Source organism: Protopterus annectens, chromosome 8.part0 (genome assembly GCF_019279795.1).
Source record: "Protopterus annectens isolate FY-2018-M chromosome 8.part0, PAN1.0, whole genome shotgun sequence".
Classification (NCBI taxonomy): domain Eukaryota; kingdom Metazoa; phylum Chordata; order Ceratodontiformes; family Protopteridae; genus Protopterus; species Protopterus annectens.
In genome coordinates this window covers 925913670-925937579 of record NC_056741.1, presented here as the reverse complement: position 1 = coordinate 925937579, position 23910 = coordinate 925913670, and the positions used below count along the sequence as shown (strand labels likewise).

Sequence of the window (23910 nt, the reverse complement as noted above, 5' to 3'; positions counted from 1 at the left end):
TCCCCAAGGCCTACACAGACAGACTGCAGCAGGCCAGGCAGTTGGATGTAAGTTGTGAAGGCTAGGAAGTCAGAAACTAATATGTAGGTACTTAAAGCTAAGATCTGTAGTATACTGGTTTGCCTCTAGCCAGCTTGACAGGTAAGACTACAGACTGAAATGGAGTACCTAACATACCAGTACAGTCCTAGCAAATGTGTACAAGTGTCAGGTGTGCCCCCCCCATCCTACGTACACTTATAGCAACAGTCAGGTGTGCCCCCACTCCTGTGTAGAAATGTAGAAACAGTCAGGTGCCCCCCCTCCGCTATGCAGAAATGTAGCAACAGTCAATGCCAAATGACCGATGGATACCCTGCAGACACAGCATGCTACCTGTCGGTGTACAACAAAAGATCAGCACTGCAGTACAAACTACCTGGACTTGATCCACACATGCAGTACAGATGGCCATACTGGGCATGCTCACACACTTAGAGGAATGAAGGCAATGTCAGTCAATAACATACTGAAAGGTCATACTGGGCATGCTCACACACTTGAACACATGAAGGCCATATCTGCAAAAACCAGTGGACCAGATATATCTGGCAGTCGCAGTTCTTAGTGCAGACACATGTCAGTATGCACCACTCCTGCCTGTCACACACAGTGGATAGGAATACAGACATATATGTAAGGACAACACACTATAATAAGCCAAAGGTAGATGGACATAGATGTGTGAAAGAGGGTGACTTTGACAAGGAGCCATCCGGGCTTGTCCCACCCAGCACACAGCCAAAGGGCCCCAAACACATGAGGTGCAGATGTCACTCACTGCAGATACTAGCCACCAGCATCTGTCAGCATGACAGACTATGTGGTGCACGTGCCAGCTGTGCAACATGATTGTACAAGGAAGTAGTCATCTAGTAGCTGTATACATGTACCTGTGACATATGACCCCATCTGTGCCCGCATGTGGCATGTCAACCCGTACATGAATGGATTATGGCGCATGCACACACCACCCTTCCCATAGCAGCATTATGGCAAGCCTGCTGAGGTCATCCGATGTGTAATACACCTTTGGGAGAGCTGTAGCTCAGTAATATCCATAGCGCGTCCCATAACTGTGTACTGCTGTAGTGATAAACTAGTTAGGTAGTAGTTCTAACCCCAGACTTGGCAATTGTATGTTTGTGTGTGTCTGTCTGTCTCTGACTGGAGAAAGAAATGCTTTTTAGGCTATTCACACTCCGTATAATTCATATACTCAAGTTTGGCAAGGCTGCTGATGTCACTCACCTAGAAATACACCTCTGGAAAGTAATAGCCCAGTAATCTCTGTAGTGTGCCCTGCAACTGTGTAGTGTGATAAAATAGTTAGGTAGGTGTTCTAAACCCAGACCTGGCAACTGTGTTTGTGTCTGACTGAGTAGAGAGCAATGTTTTTTAGGCTGTTCACACTCCATACAATTCATATACTCAACTTTGGCAAGGCTGCTGATGTCACTCACTTAGAAATACACCTCTGGGAAAGTCATAACCCAGTAATCTCTGTAGCACATCTTGTAACTGTGTACTGCTGTAGTGTGATTGAATAGGTAGGTGTTCTAACCCCAGACTTGGCATCTGTGTGTGTGTGTCTGACTGAGTACAGTGCAATGATTTTTAGTCTACTCACACTCCATACAACTCATATACTCAACTTCAGCAAGTTTGCTGATGTCACTCACCTAGAAATACACCTCTGGGAAATTTATAACCCAATGATCTCTGTAGTGTGTCCTGTAACTGCATGCTGCTGTAGTGTGATAAAGTAATTAGGTAGGTGTTCTAACCCAGACCTGCTGAATGTGTGTGTATGACTGAGTAGAGAGCAATGCTTTTTAGGCTGCTCACACCCCGTACACATCATATACTCATCGTTGGCAAGGCTGCTGATGTCAATCGCCTAGACATACGCCTCTGGGAAGGGTGCAGCCCAGTAATCTCTGTAGCGTGTCCTGTAACTGCATACTGCTGTAGTGTGATAATGTAGTTAGGTAGATGTTACAACCCCAGACTTGGCAACTGTGTGTGTGTGAATCCGTGTGTCTCCGTCTGTCTTTGACTGAGTAGAGAACAATGATTTTTAGGTTACTCACACTCCTTAGAATTCATATACTCAACTTTGGCAAGGCTGCTGATGTCACTCACCTAGGAATACACCTCTGGGAAGGTTGTAGCTCAGTAATCTCTGTAGCACATCCTGTAACTGCATACAGCTGTAGTGTGATTTAGAACTGTGGTAGGGTTCCATTTCCACCCATGGCAATTCTGGATGTTTTGTGTGCGTTCCAATGTCTGTGTATGGAGGAATGCATTATAGGCTACTCACTCACAATACATTTCGAATGCCCTACTTTGGCAATCCTGCTGATGTCATTCATTTTGAAACACAACTTTGTGGAAAATGGTCTGTAATAATCCTTGTGGTGCGACTTGTAACTACTCCATGTTGTAGTATGATATAGGCCCTGCTCAGGGGTTCAGTGCCCACATGTGTTGGTTGTGGATGTCTTGTGTCACTGTCTTTGTAGGGAGCAATGCATTTTAGGCTAGTCACCTGCAGTACAGTTGAAATGTCCTTCTTTGGTAATCCTGCTGATGTCATTCATTGTGAAATACACCTTTGGGGAAGGATTTCTCTAGTAATTCCTATGGTGTGTCCTATAAGAGCTCCATGCTGTAGTATGATATAAACCTTGGTCAGGAGTTCTGTACCCACACATGCCAGTTGTGGATGTTTTGTGTGTGTCTCACTGTCTGTGTAGGGAGCAATGCATTTTAGGCTAGTCACTTACAGTACAGTTGAAATTGCCTTCTTTGGTAATCCTGCTGATGTCATTCAATGTGAAATACACCTTTGGGGAAGAAGTGCTTCAGTAATGTCCGTGGCATGTACTATGACTGCATAGTGCTGTAATGTAATAAACTAGTTAGGTAGGGTTTCATCTACCAGACATGACTGGTGTGTGTAACTCGTATCCTGTGTAGAGGCAATTGTGAGTGTGGGCAATGTGGAGGGGGTTGTGCTTATTTCTTTTATGATGGCCCTACTATATATCGCAGTGTCAACCATACAGGGATAACAGATGTAAATTTTTTGGGGTGCAAAGCTATACCCATACATGTGACATCAAGGCCAGCCACAAGTTTGGCTGTGGGGGGAATGCCTATTCATACAAGACGTAGAGTGTGTGTGGGGCCTCTCAACCCCATTAACGGTGCATGTGGACATGTGTATTTGTTAATCTTCCATTGCTATCTACAGATTTATGGCCATATATACCTATATAGATTTATATATCTGCTAATATAGATATAACTATGCCCGTATACACCTACATAGATATATATCTGCATACACATATGTAACGGGCTGTGTATATGTAGACATATAGGTGCAGACACATATATGTGTCGATTTAGGCATATGCATTTATATATGTGCATATGTATTGATATATATGTATATAGTTTTAGAAATTAAAAAAATATATATATATATAAATATATATACATCTCTAGATATGTTGTTTCTGTTTAGATATTAATATAGGTAAACACACATACATCCAGATGTTGGTATACATTCTCTGTATTGTTGCATGACTGGACTGGATGATATGTTTCTGCAAACATCAAATCTTTTTGCATCTGTCATGGCTTAGTGGAAAATCACTTTGTCTATGGTGTACAGGGTTATTGGCTTGAGCCTTGCAAGAGCTGTTTATTTTGTTGCTGGGCAGAACATGGTCCATTGGATACAGAGTGATTAAGTCACTTTAAAGCAGTTGTAAACGGGTCTGCACGATGGTAAGCACTGCTAACCTCTGGTTACAGTTTCTTACACTCAGTTAGCTTCTACTTTGCTTAATCTGTGTAGGCAATGCTTACCCCCGTGCAAATGCACTTAAACACACTTACTACTGTTTATCTGTGCTTAAACCTGCTTACTAGTGCCTTATTCATTATGACACTGACACTTCACATGTGCATTTAATGCAGTACTCCAGTTCACATTTAAATGTTATTATGTAGGTTATACGGCAAAAAGATTTAAAAATATGTTCATATACAGATTTCACATGGAAAATGATACTTGTTGTAGTGGGACTAGAACTGGGAATATCTGTTCAGTAGGCAGATGCTCTAACCACTACACTATTGCTGTTCTGCTTCAGTTGCATATATATTCCTTGTTATCCCTTTCAGCTGCTTTAACCCTAGCTAAGCGATGGGCAAACCCACACACTTATGGTTAGCTGTACTCGGGATTTAAAAAAAAACAAATAAAAGGGTTTCTTCATTTTATTTAACTGTACTGTTGCTGTTGAAACATGGGGACTATTGGTGGGGATATGCAGACACCTATGAGCGGTCTCGCTCATTTATTTACACTTTCTTCTGTTCTACTTTGCAGAGGCACGTTGATTCTGAGAGCTCTGCTCTCAGACTAGCACCCTACACTCGTCCATGCTCCGTGTAGGATTTTGAGCTCAGGCAGCGCGCCTGCATTAATATGCATCCTCCTCTTAAACTGCTGCTTCCATGTAGGACTAGATTAATCCTGCATGGAAGATTAGTAAATCCGGTGGATTGTTTTCATCCAGCAGCACACATGGGGTAAACACAAGGTAAATTAAAAAATGAGCGAAGGTATATTGTAATCTTTTTGCCACAAATCATCATTGTCATTGATTTAGGAGTAGCCCTATTACCACGTTCAGTATCAAATTATTCAGTGTTTATGCAAAAAAGCTTTATTTTATGTTTTATTTTGTAAGGTCAATCCCAGATATTTTCCCCTGGAGTTGCAACATCTTGGCATTACATCATACTGGACAGAACCCATAATACTTAATTACCTAAATGATTGTATAGTTGATTATATTTCCTTGCTATATGTAGATGTTTATGCACTGGAAAGGCACTGTGACAACTTTCTTTAAGTATAATACTTTACTTGAGGAAATTATCAAGTGTGATGCAATACTGAAATAATACTCGCAGTAAGACGCTGTCTGGTTCGATTCTCAGCTAGAGCGTCTTCTGCGTGGAGACATGCGTGAATGGGCATACCTTTGTTGAAGGTTATGCATCAGGGCTGGTAACTCGGCCCGTAAAAATCAAATACCAATTATTAGCGGACCGGAGTTCCGCTGTGGCGACCCCTAACTGGGAAAAGCCGAAAAGACACAAAAAAGTATACTGTACTAGCATGTAACTGGTTGTATTGTGGCTGCCATACCTACAAGCAAGCAAACCCAGATATAACATCAAAAACAAACCCTACTGGTGGAATCCTAACCTTCACAGGGTGTATAACAAAAGAAAAAAGTTATGGCCAAAAGCAGAAAGAACAACTCTGACAAAGACAAGAGCCCTCTGATTCAACTAAACAAGGAACTAAGTGGTCTAATAAGGTCCAGCAAGGCCAATTATAATGTCAGAATAGACTCTCAATCCAAGGACAGTCACAAGGCTTCCTTCAACTATGTCAGGAACCTTAAAGGTAGCAGTCAACAGTGTGCAGAACTGGTGGTAAATGGCACAAGCTTCACTGACCAGGGTGACATAGCAAATCTTGTAGTTGATAGCTTTATCTCTAACCTCATTCCCTTACTACCCTATGGAAAAACCCTTTTAGCATATCCCCCAGCTATCAATAGGGAGAGCAGGTCCTGACAGTGCTTGCTAGGACCAAAACAACTGCTTGAATGGGCTCAGACAATGTCACCAATTGCATCATAAATAGCCTCAAACCTGACCTAACAGGACCACTAGAGGCACTGTTCAACTACAGCCTCAAAACAGGTTATGTACCAAGTGAAAAGAGGGTTGCAACAGTCATTCCATTCCACAAGGGTGGACCCTCAACTGATGCAAGCTACTACAGAGCTATCAGTCTGACAAGACTAATATGCAAATCCATAGAACAAATTGTCATGGAAATGATCAAGAAGGACATTGGCAACCTACAGATGGCTTCTTGACCTGGTAGACTTCTTTGAGAGGATCACCAAGACTATGGATGAGGGAAAAGCAGTACACACAACCTACCTTGACCTGACCAAGGCATTCAGTACAATTCCCCACTCAGGCATTGTTGAGAAACTCTCAGAACTTGGCATAAATTTCAAACTAGCTGACTGGATTGCTGGCTGGATCACAGATAGACCCTAAGAAGTTAGGATTGGTGAAACCATTTCCACTAAGTGACCAGTCACCAGCAGAGTACTCCAGAGCTACATGTTGGGACCACTCATGTTTGGCATCTACTCCTCGGAAGTTAAGGCTAATACTGAAGGCCTCTGGCTTACCAAGTTGGCAGATGACCAAACTGGGAGTTATCATAGACTTCCCCCATGACACTAACATCCAAAGCCACTGATTAAAACTATATATGAAGAAATACATTATAGTGCTGTTTGGGAAGTTGTCCAGCCAAGCTAATTGCTCCATTGATAAAACACCCCTAAGAGTTAAACCAGTAGTTAGGGATTTGGGAACATATTTAGACTGTAATTAGGCCTTCAACCTACACAGAGCCAAGATAGTAAGAAAATCATTCTGTCACTTAACTCATAAGTAATGGTATGACATTTAGGTCCAGGAAAGTTATAGCACCACTCTGCTTAGCCCTTATTACCCCCGTCCCTTTTGGCATGTACCTGCCCAGGCACTTGCAATAGCTGGAATACCCTCAAGCATTCCTCACCAGGAAAATCCAACGTAGGAATACACTGTCCTACACACATCAAATTAAGGACCTGTCTGTGTATTCAGTCATCTGCAGGTTACTGACAGGTGGTCTTAGTCTGGCACATAAAGTATACTCGGACCCAGCTCTGATGGACCACTTGCACATCCACAAAAAAAAAAAAAAAAAAACAGCACCAGGAATACTAGATCCAAGCACCTGAACATTGCCTGCAAAATAAATAAAACATGCTGGAGAAACTGATATATGTCTCAAGGGATCCCCACATTATGGAACAGGCTTCATAGGTTAGTACTAAGCTAACTGCCCTCGCAAGCCATTTATCCCTTGTGAGACTCAAACCCTGCATCTTGTGCTTGCAAGGCAGCCACCTTAACCATTAGGCTACCCTCCCAACCCTGCACATGAAGTAGAGTTCATCCCTGACCCTTTTGAAGCAAAACTTTGATCATTGGATGGGAAATCATAAATTCACCCCCGGTCTGATCCCCATGTCTCTGATAGACAGAGGCTGACTGTAAGTTAACTAATCCCAAACTAACATGCTCCCTCCTCCCCACATAAATCTTAGCTACCTCATTACTAATATACACCCGCTATACAGGTGTCCAATATACTTAAGGACAAAACTGGGTGAGATTGCACAGCTAGGCTTATAAAGACCCTGGTAGTTGAAAGCCTAGTACAGAACTATGAACTGCCTTTCAAAAGACTCAACTTATTTATTACCTAATATGAGCATATTATAGAAACATCATTAATGCTTTTGAATTACAATATTTTTTTATGAATGACAGTGGCAGATGAACAGTAATGTCAAGAAATAAGTCGTATAAGTTTTACTGTATCCACTTAAAAAATTTACATTGCAAATTTCATATGGTTTTAATTTGAATCCAGTTTAATACCAAGATCTTACATGTTTTGAATAAAGCAAAATGGAGCTGTTTTACAGTGTAGTGATTACGTGCATTAAATAATGTTGTCCACAGTATATTTTTGTCATCATTTATGTAATTTGTCTTAACAGGACCCAAAAATCTTTCTAATCATGGGGGGTCCTGACCTACCTGTAAGAACTAATATTAATCATTAAATCAAAAAATGTTAATGTTACATACTCGTCTCAATGATATCAAACAGATAAGTGATACTTACACAGAGTAGTTACTGTTATAATGGCTCCCCCATCAGCATACTCACTCTCCCCTAAGGCATTGATTGAATTGACTGAGAAGTTGTATGTAGTCTGGGCAGTGAGACCAGTTATGGTAAATATAGTTGCTTGGGGTGGAAACACATCAACATACATAAAGCTGGTTGCTCCTTTCCAGTGGTACCTTAATGAAAAACCACAGAATATTACCAGAGAATGCATTAAAATATCCTCCATACAAATAAAGAAGTGAAAATAAAAACAATACCAACCTAAAATAAATTTTGAAACACTGTTCTGAAATGCATTCCAGTGACCTAAACAGCAGCAGTCAGGTAATAAATACATCTGAAATGTTACATGAAATTGTCTTCCAAAAGCAAGAGGAGAACAAACACTTTCTTTTAGAACTATATTTTCTGTGACCTTCAGATATCTGGCTCCAACCCCTGTATTTTAATATAATAACAAGGAGGATGTATCGAAACTGAGGATATGGGCAGGTTTTGTTTAGTCACAATTCTGAAGAGCTGGACATTGATTAAGTTCTCTTCTTACCCACCTGAAATACAAGAGACCCCAAATGTGAGTACAGACAAATAGTCTATCGAGTAAGTTTATTACACAGCAGCGTTAGCTATTTTGTGTAACAACACTCTGCCTGCATAGGTTTACGTGATTAATCAATTATTACAAAATGTGTAGTTATACAGATTAACTATTACTCGCATACTCCTAATTTTGGTAGTGATATATAAATGGAATTTACTAGCTCCAATGTTCCCTACCACAATTAGACTGTTTAGCCTAGTATTTTTTTTTTCTCTAGAGGTATACTTTATCTCATATGAGCACAGTGGCAGCATTGCAAAGTTTTTTTTTTCTCAGAGAAGGATAAAGCTATCCAGCTAGATACACCTATTCCTCTCAAAAGTAATCCCTGTCATAGCCATTGCATGATAGGCAAAAAGTTGTGTTTTTTTTTTTTTTTTTATTTGATCTAGATTTGCCATACCTGGCAACTCAGAAATAAGTATCCCTTTCATGAGTGGAATTTTCTGTAATATGGAATCTGTTATTAACCCAATGAAAAGTGAGAGAGATGTTATCATCAGGATCCTACAGATGCAGCTTAGGCACCTTTTAGTTCTGGCCTACTCCCATTTAAAGATGCTTACATTTTACCATGATATTTTCACCATTGCAGATTCATTTATAGCTCACCTTTCCATAGGAGTTAATGAGAAGGTACAATCATCCATCTGGTTTTACCTTGCCCAAATAGATGGAGTATACAGGGCACAATAATCATTATTTGCACAGACAGGGGGATGGCATCTTCATCAAATGTTACTTTTGTGAATTATTTAATCACTTATGGCATAACTGTACAATAAAGAAACCCCTACTATTTTTGGCAGATGCTGCGGGATCTGTTTTGTTCAGTTGAACTATCACCAGCTCAAACAGAACCTCAGTTTAAAATCTCATCCAAAGGATGCAGTATCCCTTTATGCTGCATTGGAGTGTCCGTAAGTGAAACATTATTCCCTGCACCTGGTTTTGGGACAGAAACCATAGCTTTCTGCTCTTACTGACATCAAATGCCAAGTGTGATACCTTAGGTATGACCTGAGAAGTATTTGGCAGCAGCTGGAGGGCCTCTGAATTGTAACAAGAAACAATAATGTGAGAATGGGCAGATGTTGTACTTTATGGCGCTAAGTATTGATTATATCAGAATTGTAAAGGTAGAATTTTGATATTAACTATATCTCTTAGTATATTGAAATGCAAATAGTAATATTTGATATTAAATATATCTCTTTGTATATTGAAAGCCAGATAATACAGCATTTGAAAATAATAGGCCACATGACAATTGTTGCATGCTTGACTGATAACTGTTTACAATAGTTTCATCTGTTATATTTATTAGGATATTCAATATTAGTGTAGAGTGTGTCAAATGTATCTATAGTGTGTTTTCTTCTTTTTACACAGCTGATATTGTTATTGTATGCATAGTATTTTAAGTGATTCAAACTGGGGATGTGTGTGAAAAAACAGCTATATTAGTACTTAAGTATCAGCAACGGTTCCTTATATATGTTTTAAATGTACAATGTTTATGCCGTAAAACAATATTTTAATATTTGGGTTTTTGCAAATAAATTGTTTTATGTATGCAACTCATGAAAGTGATGAGTATGTTGAACTTGGGGTCACTACCATGTTGTGGAGTACAGTATGGAAAAGAAGTATGTACATTAATTTGTTGGTATTATACCCTTGGCAGAAATGGATGGGGGGTACTTATGACTGGAGAGGAAACAGGAGGTACAATAAGCAGAGTCTAGTTATGAGTTTATAGTAAAGGGTGGGAGTGTTTAAGGCGACAGGTATTTCCAGAGAAGAGTACACCAAGTATAAAAGTAGACCTGTAAGGGAGCTAGGAAGCCAAATAAAAAAAAAAATAGGGACATCGTGTATAAAAATACAAATTGATCATTTACAGTGATAGTGCCTGAATAGAAAGTTAGGGTTGGAATTATGCATCTGTACTTAGGAAAGATTAGGGGAAGGAAAAGGAGTATATAGAAAGAGGTTCAGAGGTAAGATAGCAGGAGGGTGTGATAGGTAAGTAGTGTAGGAATGGTGGTAGATAATGGGGGATTTGTGGGTTAAGAGGTGCGGTGTTTGCGAATTGCATAGACATAGTTAAGTTGGGGGGGAGTGGCTGGGTATGAGATGGTAGAATGTGACTGGAGTTTTGCATGAGTGAAGAAGGAGGGGTGATAGGTCTAGGTTGAAGAAAGTGGTGTGAGCTATTGGATATATAGCTGTAAGGAGAAGTAAAGAGGACACATTCTGAGAAGAGTACAGTGAACATGCAGTCAGGTAGGGAGAAATCATTCTATCACCAAGATGTCCATCTAAGGGACAATGGGGCTAGCTTAGAGTTACTCATAAAGGGACTGTAATGGAATAACACAGAGTGCAGGCAAGGGGTTAGTAGATGGAATGTTGAGTGGTATGTGGAGAGATTAGTGCTGCAATGATGGTGAAGATGCAGAATTTAATTCAGTAAAGAAGGAAAAGCATTACAAGTTGTTTCAGAGACTGCAACAAGAGACAAAAGTGAGAGCCAGAGATGTGTATTGATTAATGTTGAAAGAGTTTTCCCCTGAGCAGAATCAAGTTTTCCATTCTAAGATTGGAAGTTTGTAGTAGTAAATAAATGGCTATGTTGACAGGTAAGTGAAAACGTAAGCAGTGGAGAAGCATGGTTACTCTTGCTGACCAGTAAAAATGAGGGTATGTTAATAATGATTGGATCATTTTATGGTTATAATCATTAAGATTTTTTTCTACATAATAGTTTTTTCTAAAACTGTAGAAGGGAGCTATACCATTTCCTATCCAGAATTCCTAATAGACACACACGCACGCACACACACACACACACACACACACACACACACACACACACACACACACACACACACACACACACACTTACACACACACACACATAATCTCTCATTGCAAGTAAATCATTTAAGCGGCTTCAATCCCAATCATGGCTGCTTAGAGGAATAAGAATATTGTACTCACAGCAAACTACCCAAAAGAGCTCACATCCCTAACATCCAGAGACCAATTGTATATTCTACAATGCTAGCTTATCTCCTTCTAGCTGGTTGCATGCAGAACATACTTTTCCTTCACTCACCCCCCATACTAGCATTCAAATGTGAGAAAGGAATTATATTTTGCCCATTGGCCTTCAAAGGGATATGTTGCTTAGAGCTGTGGAATTTCATAGGAAGAATCAAAGTGATTTAAGGACAGAGATGGATTAGGAGTTTTAGCAGATGTATGTATGAGATGAGATGGGTGGTTTCCCTGGCCTTGTGGTGTGGAAGTACAAATCTCTGACTACAGCTCAGATGACCCATGTTTGATTAACAGCATGTTCAACTGAGGAAGCAGGGTTTTAAGAATGAGCTTGAATAGTCAATGTCAGCTCCTAATGTTTACGGGGGCTAGGAGACTGCTGAGCCTACAGACTCTGTGACACACAGAGGTAGCTGGGAGTATAGCTCTGTTTTAATGGCCAGGTTGACTCACAGCGTTAATATGGAGCTCTCTTTGTAGAGTAATGGGAACGAAGGTGTACATGGAATAAACTTGTCTCCTCCTCCTGACCCAGCACCAGTTGTGAGCCAGAAAACCACCTTTTGGAAGGATCATGAAGCTCTATGAATCTGAACTGCCCTACATTGGAAGGATCATGAATCTCTATGAATCTAAAGCTGCCCTACATTGGAAGGATCATGAATCTCTATGAATCTGAAGCTGTTCCACTCCCAACCATGTAAGTCTTGATAGACGAGGACCGACTGGGTTGATTAGCCTTCACAGGCTCTTGCCTAGCTTGAAAATACCTGGACATTACCTCCAGTGGAACAAATGAGTTTACTGGGTAAGGTAGAGGCGTTATCAGATAGGTCTTGAGAAAGTAGAGGTAGGAGGAAAGCAATATAGGGTTGGAAGTGACAGACACTTCATTTCTCCTGGGATTAAGTGCAGTAGCTTTCTGATAGTCTTGGACACATGAGCAGAGGTAAATGGGGGTAAAAATAGAAGTGGACTGACTGTTGGATCATGCATATGTTACTTTGGTGTAGAAGGAAGGAGGTCAGGAATGGTTGATGGGGCTAGAATCTATGAAAATGGAGGAGTAAGGATAAGATCCATGGTTAAACAGCATGACCAAGGAAGTAATAGAGGGAATCTTTGAGAGAATGAACTGTGGTAGATTGTATCAGTGTGACATAGGTAGGTAATATAAGATGGAGATGGACATGTACATGAGGTTGGTAAAGCTTAAGGGGGTTGAGAGTCCACTGCATTAGAGGAAGCTGGGAAGTGTAGAAGGTTTGAAGGGTAAGTTCAAGGATTAAGGAGCTAAATGATTAAACTCAGAATGAAAATGCTGAGAAGTTGGATACATTTTAAGTAGGATGAAATTTTATCTGGTAGGCCCTAGGAGAAAAAAAAAGATGAGTCAGAAATTGTTCAAGTTGAAATGTCTGGCAGGGGAGCATAGAGTGGAGCCTTGCCATGTCAGGGACTTCATTTACATCCCCTCAAGCTTCTTCAGCTGCTCTGCCTTCATTGCCCAGGTATCTGTACCACACAGGACCACTGGTCACATCACTGTTTTGAACATCTTCCTTTTCAGCTTCTTCTTCATTCTTTTGTCATACTATACCACTGACATTTTGTGCCAGTTGAGCACAGCACCTCTGATTCTTGCTTTGATTTCACTTTCAGATTTCTCTTTTCCCTCAACCTCACCTCACAGACACTTAAATAGAAGACAAAATAGTGGTACAAGTTAGTTATCTCTTTTTTCAACTTCTTCTGATTTATCCCATTTACTACTATTACCACTATCTTGTCTGTACTCATTTTAATCCCACGTGCCTTCAGTCTTGCATTCCAGTTCTCTATCATTTGCTGAAGTTTCTGTTTAGGGCATACTTGCAGTAGTGTATCATATGCATGTAGCAGTTCTGTTAAGCTCTCCCCTCTGACCTATTTGCTGATGTAGTCCATCAGCAGTACAAACAGGAGTGGGCTCAGCTTCAGAGCTGAACACTAATGCACAGTCACTTCTACTGGGAACTCCTCTGTGAGTCTGAATATTGTTGATAATTGTGTCATTGTATATAACTGCACTAATTCTACCAATGTTTCTGGAATTTCAGGCTAACACATGACTGCCCAGATCAACTTTCTAAGGACCTTGTCATAACCTTTTTCCATGTCTAGAAATGTTCAGTTGGAGTCTTTCCTTGTCTTCAGTTTCTTCATCGCTATCTATCCCATAGGCACCTGAAGCTGTTGAGGATGGGGGGGGGGGGGGGTGAGAGGGGCACTTAGTGATCTAAAAAAGGGCAATTTTTTATAACTATTTACTACCACAACATAGGTTCACTTGGAGGACATTTTAAGCTTAGCCAATTCCTTTTTGGTGCTTGAATTAACATTTTCTGATTGGTCTTACCTATCCCATGGCTGATAATTGTACATTAGCCCTAGTGAGAATAACTGTGATCATACCATAGATAATTTGAGGGGACCTATGTAAGGGATGCAGCATTTAGGAACTGCCTCTATCCATTATTGGCATGAAGGGCAATCCTGGAGTACATTTTCTGTTACCCATCCTTAGATCCAAGTTGCATTTTAATATGGATGGATGAGCTTTGTTTTATTTTTATGGGTAGTCTGTTCTGGAACAGTGGTAGCCTCTGTGATATATATCCATCTCTCCACAACATTCAGTTTAGATACCTGGACTGAGTATTTCTGATGCCATTTGACTTGCTGATGTTCAGTAGGTCCATCTGTATTAGGTCAGAGGATGCCTTGTGTGCCAGACATGTTACCACTAAGCACTCTGTAAGATACCGAGTATAGTAATAAGTCTTTGAGGTGGCCCATGCATGACCTATTGTTTAGGACTTATATCCTTTTAGTAAGGTATCTCTGAAGGTATTCCAATTGTTGCATGGGGCTGGACAGATACATGCCAAAGTGGGCATTATACAAAATGATTGACCTAATGAGAGCTTTGTAAACGGGGACAACAACATCTCTAGATCTAGTCCAATCAATTTGTTTATAAGCTGTTCAATATAGAAAGGCTTTCTTATAACTCTGGGCACATGTTGGTCAAAAGTTAGGTCACTGTACACACATGTTCCCAAATGCCAAACAATTAGGTCAGTTCTCAGAGGGCATTGTCATGATTTTGACACCAGTTATTATTTGGGATAAACTTTCCTGCATGATGGTAAATCATTTGGGAATTCAATAACTGCTCCTAGCTTGCAGTCATCTCAAACTTAGCTGGCCAAAGCCCTTTGCTATTTCCTTTTACTTTTGATATATATATATATATATATATATATATATATATATATATATATATATATATATATATATATGCCAAACAGAAAAGGTCTCAGCACCGAACACTGGGGGACTCCATTGGTGACTGGTCTCTTCCCCAGTTTTGATCTCCTGCATCCTGTAAGCAAGTTGGCAATCCACCTAGTGATGCAAGTGTTTGGTCCTACATTATTCATCTTTTGTACTACACCTGAGTAGGGGATTGTGTTAAAGGGCTTGGCCAGGTCAAGGTAATGTGATGTGAACTGTTTTACCTTCATCCATTGCTTTGGAAACAAGAGTAAAGCTTACAATTTGCCCATGATTTTGAGTCTTTCACACCTTCCTCTGGGCTGTTTTCAAACACATTTTTAGGGCAAGGCATACATGTATGCATTCTTTGATTCACTTTCCTGACTGTATTAAGTTGTATTCCTTGTATAATACAGCACCAGTTGTTAGAATGTGTTTTAAATTTGTAGTTTTGAAGCAATGAAACAGAATGTAACGAACCAATAATGACAAAACTACCCATTTCAGAAAATTTCAACCATAAAAGGCCACTCAAACGTGTCATTACAATCCACCAGTATCAGTAAATATGCAAAATCTCTGCAGAATTCAGCCATCTAAATAATTCCACATTTAAGGGATCTCTAACTAATGAAGAGGTTGCTAGGAAACAACTTTATATTTCATTGTTTCATCTTCAAATAAAGTTGCTGTTGCCCTTGAAGAATAAATTGCCTATGTTACATTAAAAAATGATAAGCTAGCAATACTGCAATAAGGAATGGATGGCAAACTGATAACAGGTTCATAGATACTAGGTATCTCCGCCAAAGAGGACATTCACAGGACTGCAGCATCCACTCACTTTAAAGTATAACACAGTACAGTACCAGTGATCCATCTGCATACTGTGGGAGTAACCCCCAGCCTTCTGCATCAAAAGTAAGGCTACTACCTGTTGTGCTACTAACAACCCAAACAGGCTCTCAATAAGTAGCACTAAACTTCTCTTCCCCTGAAGCTCTCAGCGCCTTGAAATGTGTTTTATTTAACATTTGTTTACCAGGAAAGCCTGACGTGGAACAAAGCCAATTTTCAGCAGAGGCCCGGGGAGAAATGCTCCAGATGCATGTCTTTGTAACATGGGAGGAAACCAGAGCACCCAGAGGAAACCCACACAAACACAGGGAGAACATACAGACCACACAGAAGGCACTCCAGCCAAGAATCAGACCAAAAACTTCTTGCTGTTAGGTGACAGCACTACCACTGCACCATCCACTTGACACAACTAAAGCTCTCAATTTCACAGCAGAAGAAATCTGGAAAAAGCCAACATTTATTTGGGGGGAGCAAAGTCCCAAAACCAGGGACACATTTTAAATATTGGTTGTATAATCTTAGAAAGTTGCTGAAATAGTGTTGTGTGTTACAATCTGTTTTCAAAAAAGATAGGGAGACTGAAACTTAATGGGCTATCATTATTTAATGAATTCCGTTTTCACTGATTTGCCACAAAACCACAAATTTTAAGAGGAACAGGCCAAAGTATGAGCCAAGTATTCTGTGAAAATCTAGACAGTTGAGAGCAATGGACTCAGCTCCCTGAATCACAAGTGGTGATATGGGTAGAGAATGCAGACCCTTGAACGTAATGCTCATGGGTTTGAGCCTAGGCAATCCTAGCCACCAAGTATAAGTAAATGGAGCATTTTACAGCTTCAGTAAAATAAACTCAATGACAGCAGCTTCAGTAATTAAACTCAACGGAGCACCAGCAGCCTTAAACTTACCCGTGGGTGTTGAGTCTGGCAGCAATGATGTGATCAGGCAGCAGGAACTGTGCACTTTTGTGTTTAAATAAATGCACGCATGCATCGTCCATGTCGTTACAGGTCGGGGCGGTGCTCCCCCCTCCCTCCCCCTTGCCCTATGGTTCCGGTGCCTATGATCTGTCCCACTGCAAACATCAGGTTGGTTGTGAAGCATCTTGATTTTAATCTGAACTACTCATCTTCCATCTTAATATTTTACTACTCGGTGAATTAATTTCTCATTTACCCTCTCCAGCATTTACTTACAGTGTAGCAGGAGTCTGATACTCTCTGATACTCTTGTACTGCCCAAACCTTTGAATGCCCTCTTTGCTTCTCGTGCATTGGCACTAGAAGTCTTTTTCTTCACTCATCTGGCATTTGCCTTTCACTCCATACTGTAATGAGCACCATCAGGAGCATGTTCCCTCCAAAAGTACCCAACACCTTCATCATATCTGAGCTAGTCACTTTTCCTGACTTCGTTTTTTTAGTGCATTTTGCATTTCATTTAAGGTGGGTTTTTTTTCCTTCGTTTTTATTATAGGCTCTGCCATATGCAGTAGCACAGATTCTGTGGGCATTTCTACATTCAGAAGCTTCTTGAGCTTCTTGAAAAACTCCTTCCATTTGCCCACGGTCTGAGCTATTGATCCTATTTCTGCTGACCACTCTTATTAATAATGTTTGCCATCTACCTCTTTTGTCTTTCTGCTGTTACCTTACAACTGGATAGAATTTCTTTATGCCACTTGCAGAGTCACTTTCCAGAAGCTGGTATCGATCCCCTAATGCCTTGTTTTTGCCATTGTAATTGCCCTCTTAGCCTCTTTGTCGGTCAACTAGTATTCCATCCTAGCCCGCTCTATCTTTATCTTCTTGCACTCTTTTTGATAATATTCTGGATTTCTTCATTCTGCCATCATCTTTCCTTATGTATTATATTATATTTTCACACAAACCTTGATCTCATTTCTGTTCTAATGTCATCACACTTGGTTAGTGATGCTGCCGTTCTTCTCCTCTACTTTTTCCTCTTCTTCCTGAGGTGCTAATGCCATGAGTATGTCCTTAAACTCTTGAACTTTCACCCCAGTCAAATTCCAGTTCTTCAGCCTAGTTCTCCATTGAGCTAAAAGTTTTCTCTGTCCATTGCCTGCAGCTGACTGCAACCGTCATTGGTTTATGTTGAAAGTTAACCATTTCACTATCGATACTTTGCAAACTCTGATTTGACCCCCAGTGCCCTTTACTTACTAGGAAGAAGTCTACCCTAGTCGCACGCTCACCACTCTTGTATATGATCCTGTGACTGTCTCATCTCTTTGTGAATTACTTTTATCACAATTAAGTTGTTTGTCAGGAATAAGTCAACTATGACCTTTCCTTCATTTTTTTCTGTTGTCTCAGCCATATGGACTCAGACAATTCTCATATCATGTTTTGTCTATCCCAATATAAGTTCTCTGGGTGCCCATTATCAAGATCGATTAATTGTGTCCTGGTTTACTAAGGAGTCCTGTAATTGTTGCCCAAATTGCATCTTTTTCTCACAGTCATAACCCTATTGTGGAGAACAGGCTGACATCTTTAAAGACTGATTTATCTTTACATTGGAGTCATTACTGGATTATTGGTCATTGTTGACAAAGGAGGGGACAAATCATCTGCACGTGTTATGATACTGTAAGTAGATAGTGAGAAGATGGAAGGAGTTGTTGATAATCTGGGAGTAGATATATGAGAGAAAACTGGAACTACTGCAGTCTTTTTGTTTGTTAGGGATTGACAGGGAAGGGAAGGGAAGGTCTGGCTCTGGGAAGAAAAAATGTAGTTAAAGTATTCAGAGTGAATTGAGTGACAGCAAGACAAAGGAAGGACATTAGGTCAGTTAGGAGCAGGTGGATAAATTTGTAAATTTAGTACACTTAGTAGGGGCAGGGATAGAGGTAACAGGATAGTGGTTATGGATAATATGACCATGCTGTGGGGGGAGTGGAGTGGAAGGATGAAATGGTTTCCTGGTTTGGTGAGTTTGAAACTGGTAGGTTGAGCAGTAGAGGGACAGCGAGAGGTAAGGCAAGACCACATAAGAAAAAAAGATAAACTTATAGCAGGTAAGTGACAGACAAGTGAGGGAAAACATTGTAATAGGAGTTTGAATAAATCACAGATGAATGTGCTTGAATATTCCAAATTAACTGAATGGTAATTAGCCTTTAATCCCTGTATGTTCCAAGGTGTGGAACTCTGTTAAAAGTTGAAAAAGATTTTATTTTTAAACTTGCAATTTTTTTCAATTGCAGACAAAGTTTCCTACAACCCCCATGGTTTGGAATTCACCTGCTTTTGCCACTTTATCTAATATAATAAAGAAAATGTACCTTTGCAGAAAGACTATTTTACACATACAGTGCAGTTTCATTTGAACAATCCATTTTAAAAACATCTACCTTTCACATATACTTTCAACTCACTTGACTGCTTCTCTCCTCTATAATATAATATTCTGTATCTACAATAATGACTGATAATAGCAATCATATATATTATGATTTATACTGCATGTTTTAATGTAAAGTGAATTGTACTGACTGTTCTGTGATTGTTGCACTTAATTTTTAAATCATATATCACATGGTTATTTGTTGAAAATGAATTACTTTTGAAGATTACTGGATCTGAAATTCATAAGTATATTGAACTGCATGACAGTTCATGCTAACCCCCGTATTCACTAATCTGCCGTGCAGGACTAAACTTGTCCTGCATGTAAGCGGCAGTTTAAGAGGAGGACGGCAGCGCACCATGCATAATAATGAAGGTGCGCCACCGGAGCTCCAAATCCTACACTGAGTGTGGACGAGTGCAGGGGGCGTGCCTGAGAGCAGAGCTCTCAGAATAAACATGCCCCTGCAAAGTAGAACAGAGGAGAGTGTAAATAAATGAGCAAATCCACTCATAGGTGTCCGCATATCTCCACCAACAGTCCCCATGTGTTCAACAGCAACAGTACATTGAAATAAAATGAAGAAACCCTTGTATTAATTTATTTAAAACCTTGAGTACAGCTAACCGTAGGTGCGCAGGTTTGCCCATCACCTAGCTACGGTTAAAGCAGCTGAAAAGGCTGAAGAGTATAACAAGGAATATATATTCAAATGAAACAGCATAGCAACAGTGGAGTGGTTAGAGCATCTGCCTAACGAACAGGCATTCCCGGTTTGAGCCCCACTGCAATACAAATCACCTTCCATGGGAAATCTGTATATGAACATAATTTTATATCATTTTGAAACCTACATAATAACATTTAAATGTGAACTGGAGTACTGCATGAAATGCACATGTGAAGTATTAGTGTCATAATGAATAAGGCACAAGTAAGCAGGTCTAAGCACAAATAAGCAGCAGCAAGCATGTCCAAGTGATTTTGTGTGGGGGTAAGCATTGCCCACACAGATTAAACAATGTAGAAGCTAACTGAGTGTGAGAAACTGTAAGGGGAGGTTAGCAGTGCTTACCATCACGCAAACCCAGGCAAACCTGCTTACAACCGCTTTAAAGTGCCTTAATCATTCTGGATCCAACAGCCTATGTTCTGCCCAGCAACAAAATCAACTGCCTCTGCAAGGCTCAAACCCAGGACACTTTACACTATAGTCACAGTAGTTAACCACTAAGCCATCATAGCAATAGATAAGCAGGATTAAGGCCATACATCCCATACATCCACATGTTTATATATATATCTATATATATATATCTATATATATATATATATATATATATATATATATATATATATATATATATATATACAGCAATATATATATATATATATATATATATTTAAATATATGTATATATATATATATATATATATATATATATATATATATATATATATATATATATATATATATATATATATATATATATATATATATATATATATATGTGTGTGTGTGTGCGTAGATATACACAGATATATAGCTATGATAGGAAAAGAATAACATATGTTCATAGGCTATGCCAATGGAAGTGAGGGGCCCAAGCAAGAATCATGTAACACGTAGCATGACCCCCCACCCCCACAGCCGGACAGAGGAAACATACACACAAACCCACAAACAATGTAAATAGTCCACTGCTCCCCTAACCACAGGCAGAATACAAATGGGTGGGGTACACAGTGGACCTGTGAAATCTAATCTTGGAACACAGACAGAAGCGTCCCTTGCAGGACACCCCAAAAATTTACATATTATGGGAGGAAGCCAGTACGATGACCTTTCTGGAATGGGTGTGTACATACCCGGAATGCAAGGGTGGGAATGCCTGATGACCCATGGCTTGAGACAATGTACGAGATGGGTCCCGTGAAGTGGAGAGTGGGCAGAGTGTAATGGCGTGTTCAGACCCGACCTGCACCCAGAGTAAGGATGGGTGCTGTAGAGGAGGTGCAGGTGGGAGAATTATGGGTAGCTAGTTATGGGTCTAGGTGTGCATGTGTTGGCTGAAGTGGGTCTATACAGACAGCCCCAAGGATATAAGCAAAAGTGTTCACTGGGCAGAGGCATTGCCCAATGAGCAGTCACACCCGCTATGAGTCCCACTACAGCAAAGTCTAATCTACATGGCAAAGAACAGAATAATCAGATGTAGATGTATATATGTAGAGGTATGTGTGTGTATATCTACCCATAGCTACACGGAGATATACCTCTCCCTCTCCATAGTACAAATGTATACATACAGAGAAAGAATACATATAAATACCCACATATAGATATATACATATGCAGACACCCATATACCTATATGTCATTAGATATATAGATATATATATATATATATATATATATATATATATATATATATATATATATATATATATATAGATATAGATATAGATATATATATATACATACAAATACAGATATATACATATATATGTATATAGATATGTAAAAATATATATGTATATATGTGTGTAAACATACACATATACATATAGCTAGGATATTAATTGAATTATGTATTTAAATCACATCTGTTAACTGGGTAAGTCTGGATGAGCTTTTGGCTCATTTACAGTAGAGACCCAGGGAGAAAAGCTCCTCAGGACTAGAAAACATTTTGTTAAATAGTAGCATGCAGCAGATATACATATATATATATATATATATATATATAGATATATATATATATATATATATATATATATATATATATATATATATATATATATATATATATATATATATATATAGATATGATATGAAACATCAGTTAAGGATTACATATGTTTACAGACCATGCCAATGGGGGTTAGGGGTCCAATCAACAAACGTGTAACACATAGCATCAACCCCCCCCCCCACCTAGACAGGTGAAACATACAAGCACACGATATAAGTAAACACACCACTGCTTCCCAGACCACAGGCAGGATACTACCAGTGAGAGAGACCTGCCAAGTCTAATCTTGAAACAAAGACATCAATGTCCCTTGTGGGACACCCCAAAAATTAATGATCATTGGAGTCAGTCCCTGTAACTATTTATCTAACCAGGCTGTATACGTACACGAACCAGTAGGTTGTGCAAGTCTGATGACCCATGGGTCGACACAACGTACGACATAGGTCCCGACACATGGAGAGTGGGTAGTGTGTAATGGTGTGGTTAGACCCCACCTATACCCCACAGTAAGCATGAGTGTTGTAGAGGAGAGGCAGGTGGGGGAACTATAAGTATGCAATTATGGGCTTAGGCGTACAGGTGTTGGCTGGCGCAATTGTATTCGGACCGCCCCGGGATGTAAGTAATATTGCAAATTGGGCATAGCTTACACCCATACCTCTCAACCTCTAAGAACAAAACCACTGGACAGAACCTAAACTGTTGGGGGGACAAATAGGGACAGTAAGTACATATTCAACTTACAACTTTAGAAAGCTGATAGAATAATAGGTTATGCATTAGCATGACTTGTCTGAAGGATGTGGGGTCTTAAACCAAATAACTTGTCTATATTTAATAGCGTCAGTTCCCAGGTATTTGCCAGACAGGTGCAGATTGTAAGAGGAACACACCAATATTATGAAGCAAACTCTGGACAGGCCACAAATTCTCTACAGTCGACAGGCATGCTTACGCCTAACGGGCAGCCATTCCCGATATGGGTTCCACTGCAGCACAGTCCGGTTTACATGGCTAAGTACGGTATAACCATATGTGTTGTTGCATATCCCACTACACAACACCTATGAATACATGGTCACAACACCCCACTGTAGGCATGTAAGCCGATGTAATAGGCATCACAAGGTATTATTGTAGTCCTCACCCCCACCCAGGGGTGTGAGTGTCCAACGCAAACACCAAATGAAGTGCATATGTACAGCTGTTGTCGTAGACAACATGGCCAGCTGTAGACCTTCCCTGCAGCCATCCTGCACATCCCTGGATAATCCCCCTACAAACACCCCCCTTTGTGCCCCATGCACACTATGTACCTATCAGCCCCTGTTCCATTTCTATTAATGTCTATGGGTACACATAGGTGACACCCTCTTCTCCCACTCGATTGCCAATATCTGTAACCCCAACCTACATGCAGTATCACGGCTGTCCCACTTGACACATGTAACTAACACATGAAGGAACACCACAAGCACATCTAGAGCAGCACAGGCTCGCCACTATGTGAAACTCTCCCCCCCACCTCACACTCTATACCACTGCATCAACTAGTGATACCGACACCTCTTGTCCTGCCTCACATACAAATCCCAACATCTGACATACTTTCCCTATTGCTCCCCATCCAGTTATACCTATGGGCTACTATACAGTTACAATGTCACCCCCACTACCTACCTGCCTATTCCTTAGCTATTCACCTCTACTGTACCATACAGGTATGGAATAACTACACCTACCTCGAATACCTGCATGTAACCTATCCAGACCTGTGAAATAGGAATCCTACCTCACCTTAAACTGACCTTTGTCAACAGTCATACCTGACATGTAAACTTGACCTAAGCATGGATAATACTGACAGTTTAATGTAAACTAAGCATGATTAATAGGGGACGTAGCTATGTTATGTCTGTTACTCTCTATGAATGTGAACACCCCAGTATTAATTGGGATACGTAGCTGGGATCATTGTGGAGCTCTACACCATGGGC

At 40.0% G+C, this 23910-nt stretch overlaps 1 protein-coding gene across 1 annotated transcript in view; it reads right to left on the bottom strand.

Moving 5' to 3' along the window:
- The window catches only part of NPHS1 (NPHS1 adhesion molecule, nephrin), a 1231105-nt gene that overhangs the window by 232940 nt on the left and 974255 nt on the right, over positions 1–23910 (bottom strand). Inside the window, exon 21 of the mRNA XM_044079328.1 lies at positions 7913–8094. Within this exon, the coding sequence (XP_043935263.1) occupies positions 7913–8094 (182 nt within the window). The remainder of the gene's footprint in view (positions 1–7912; positions 8095–23910) is intronic.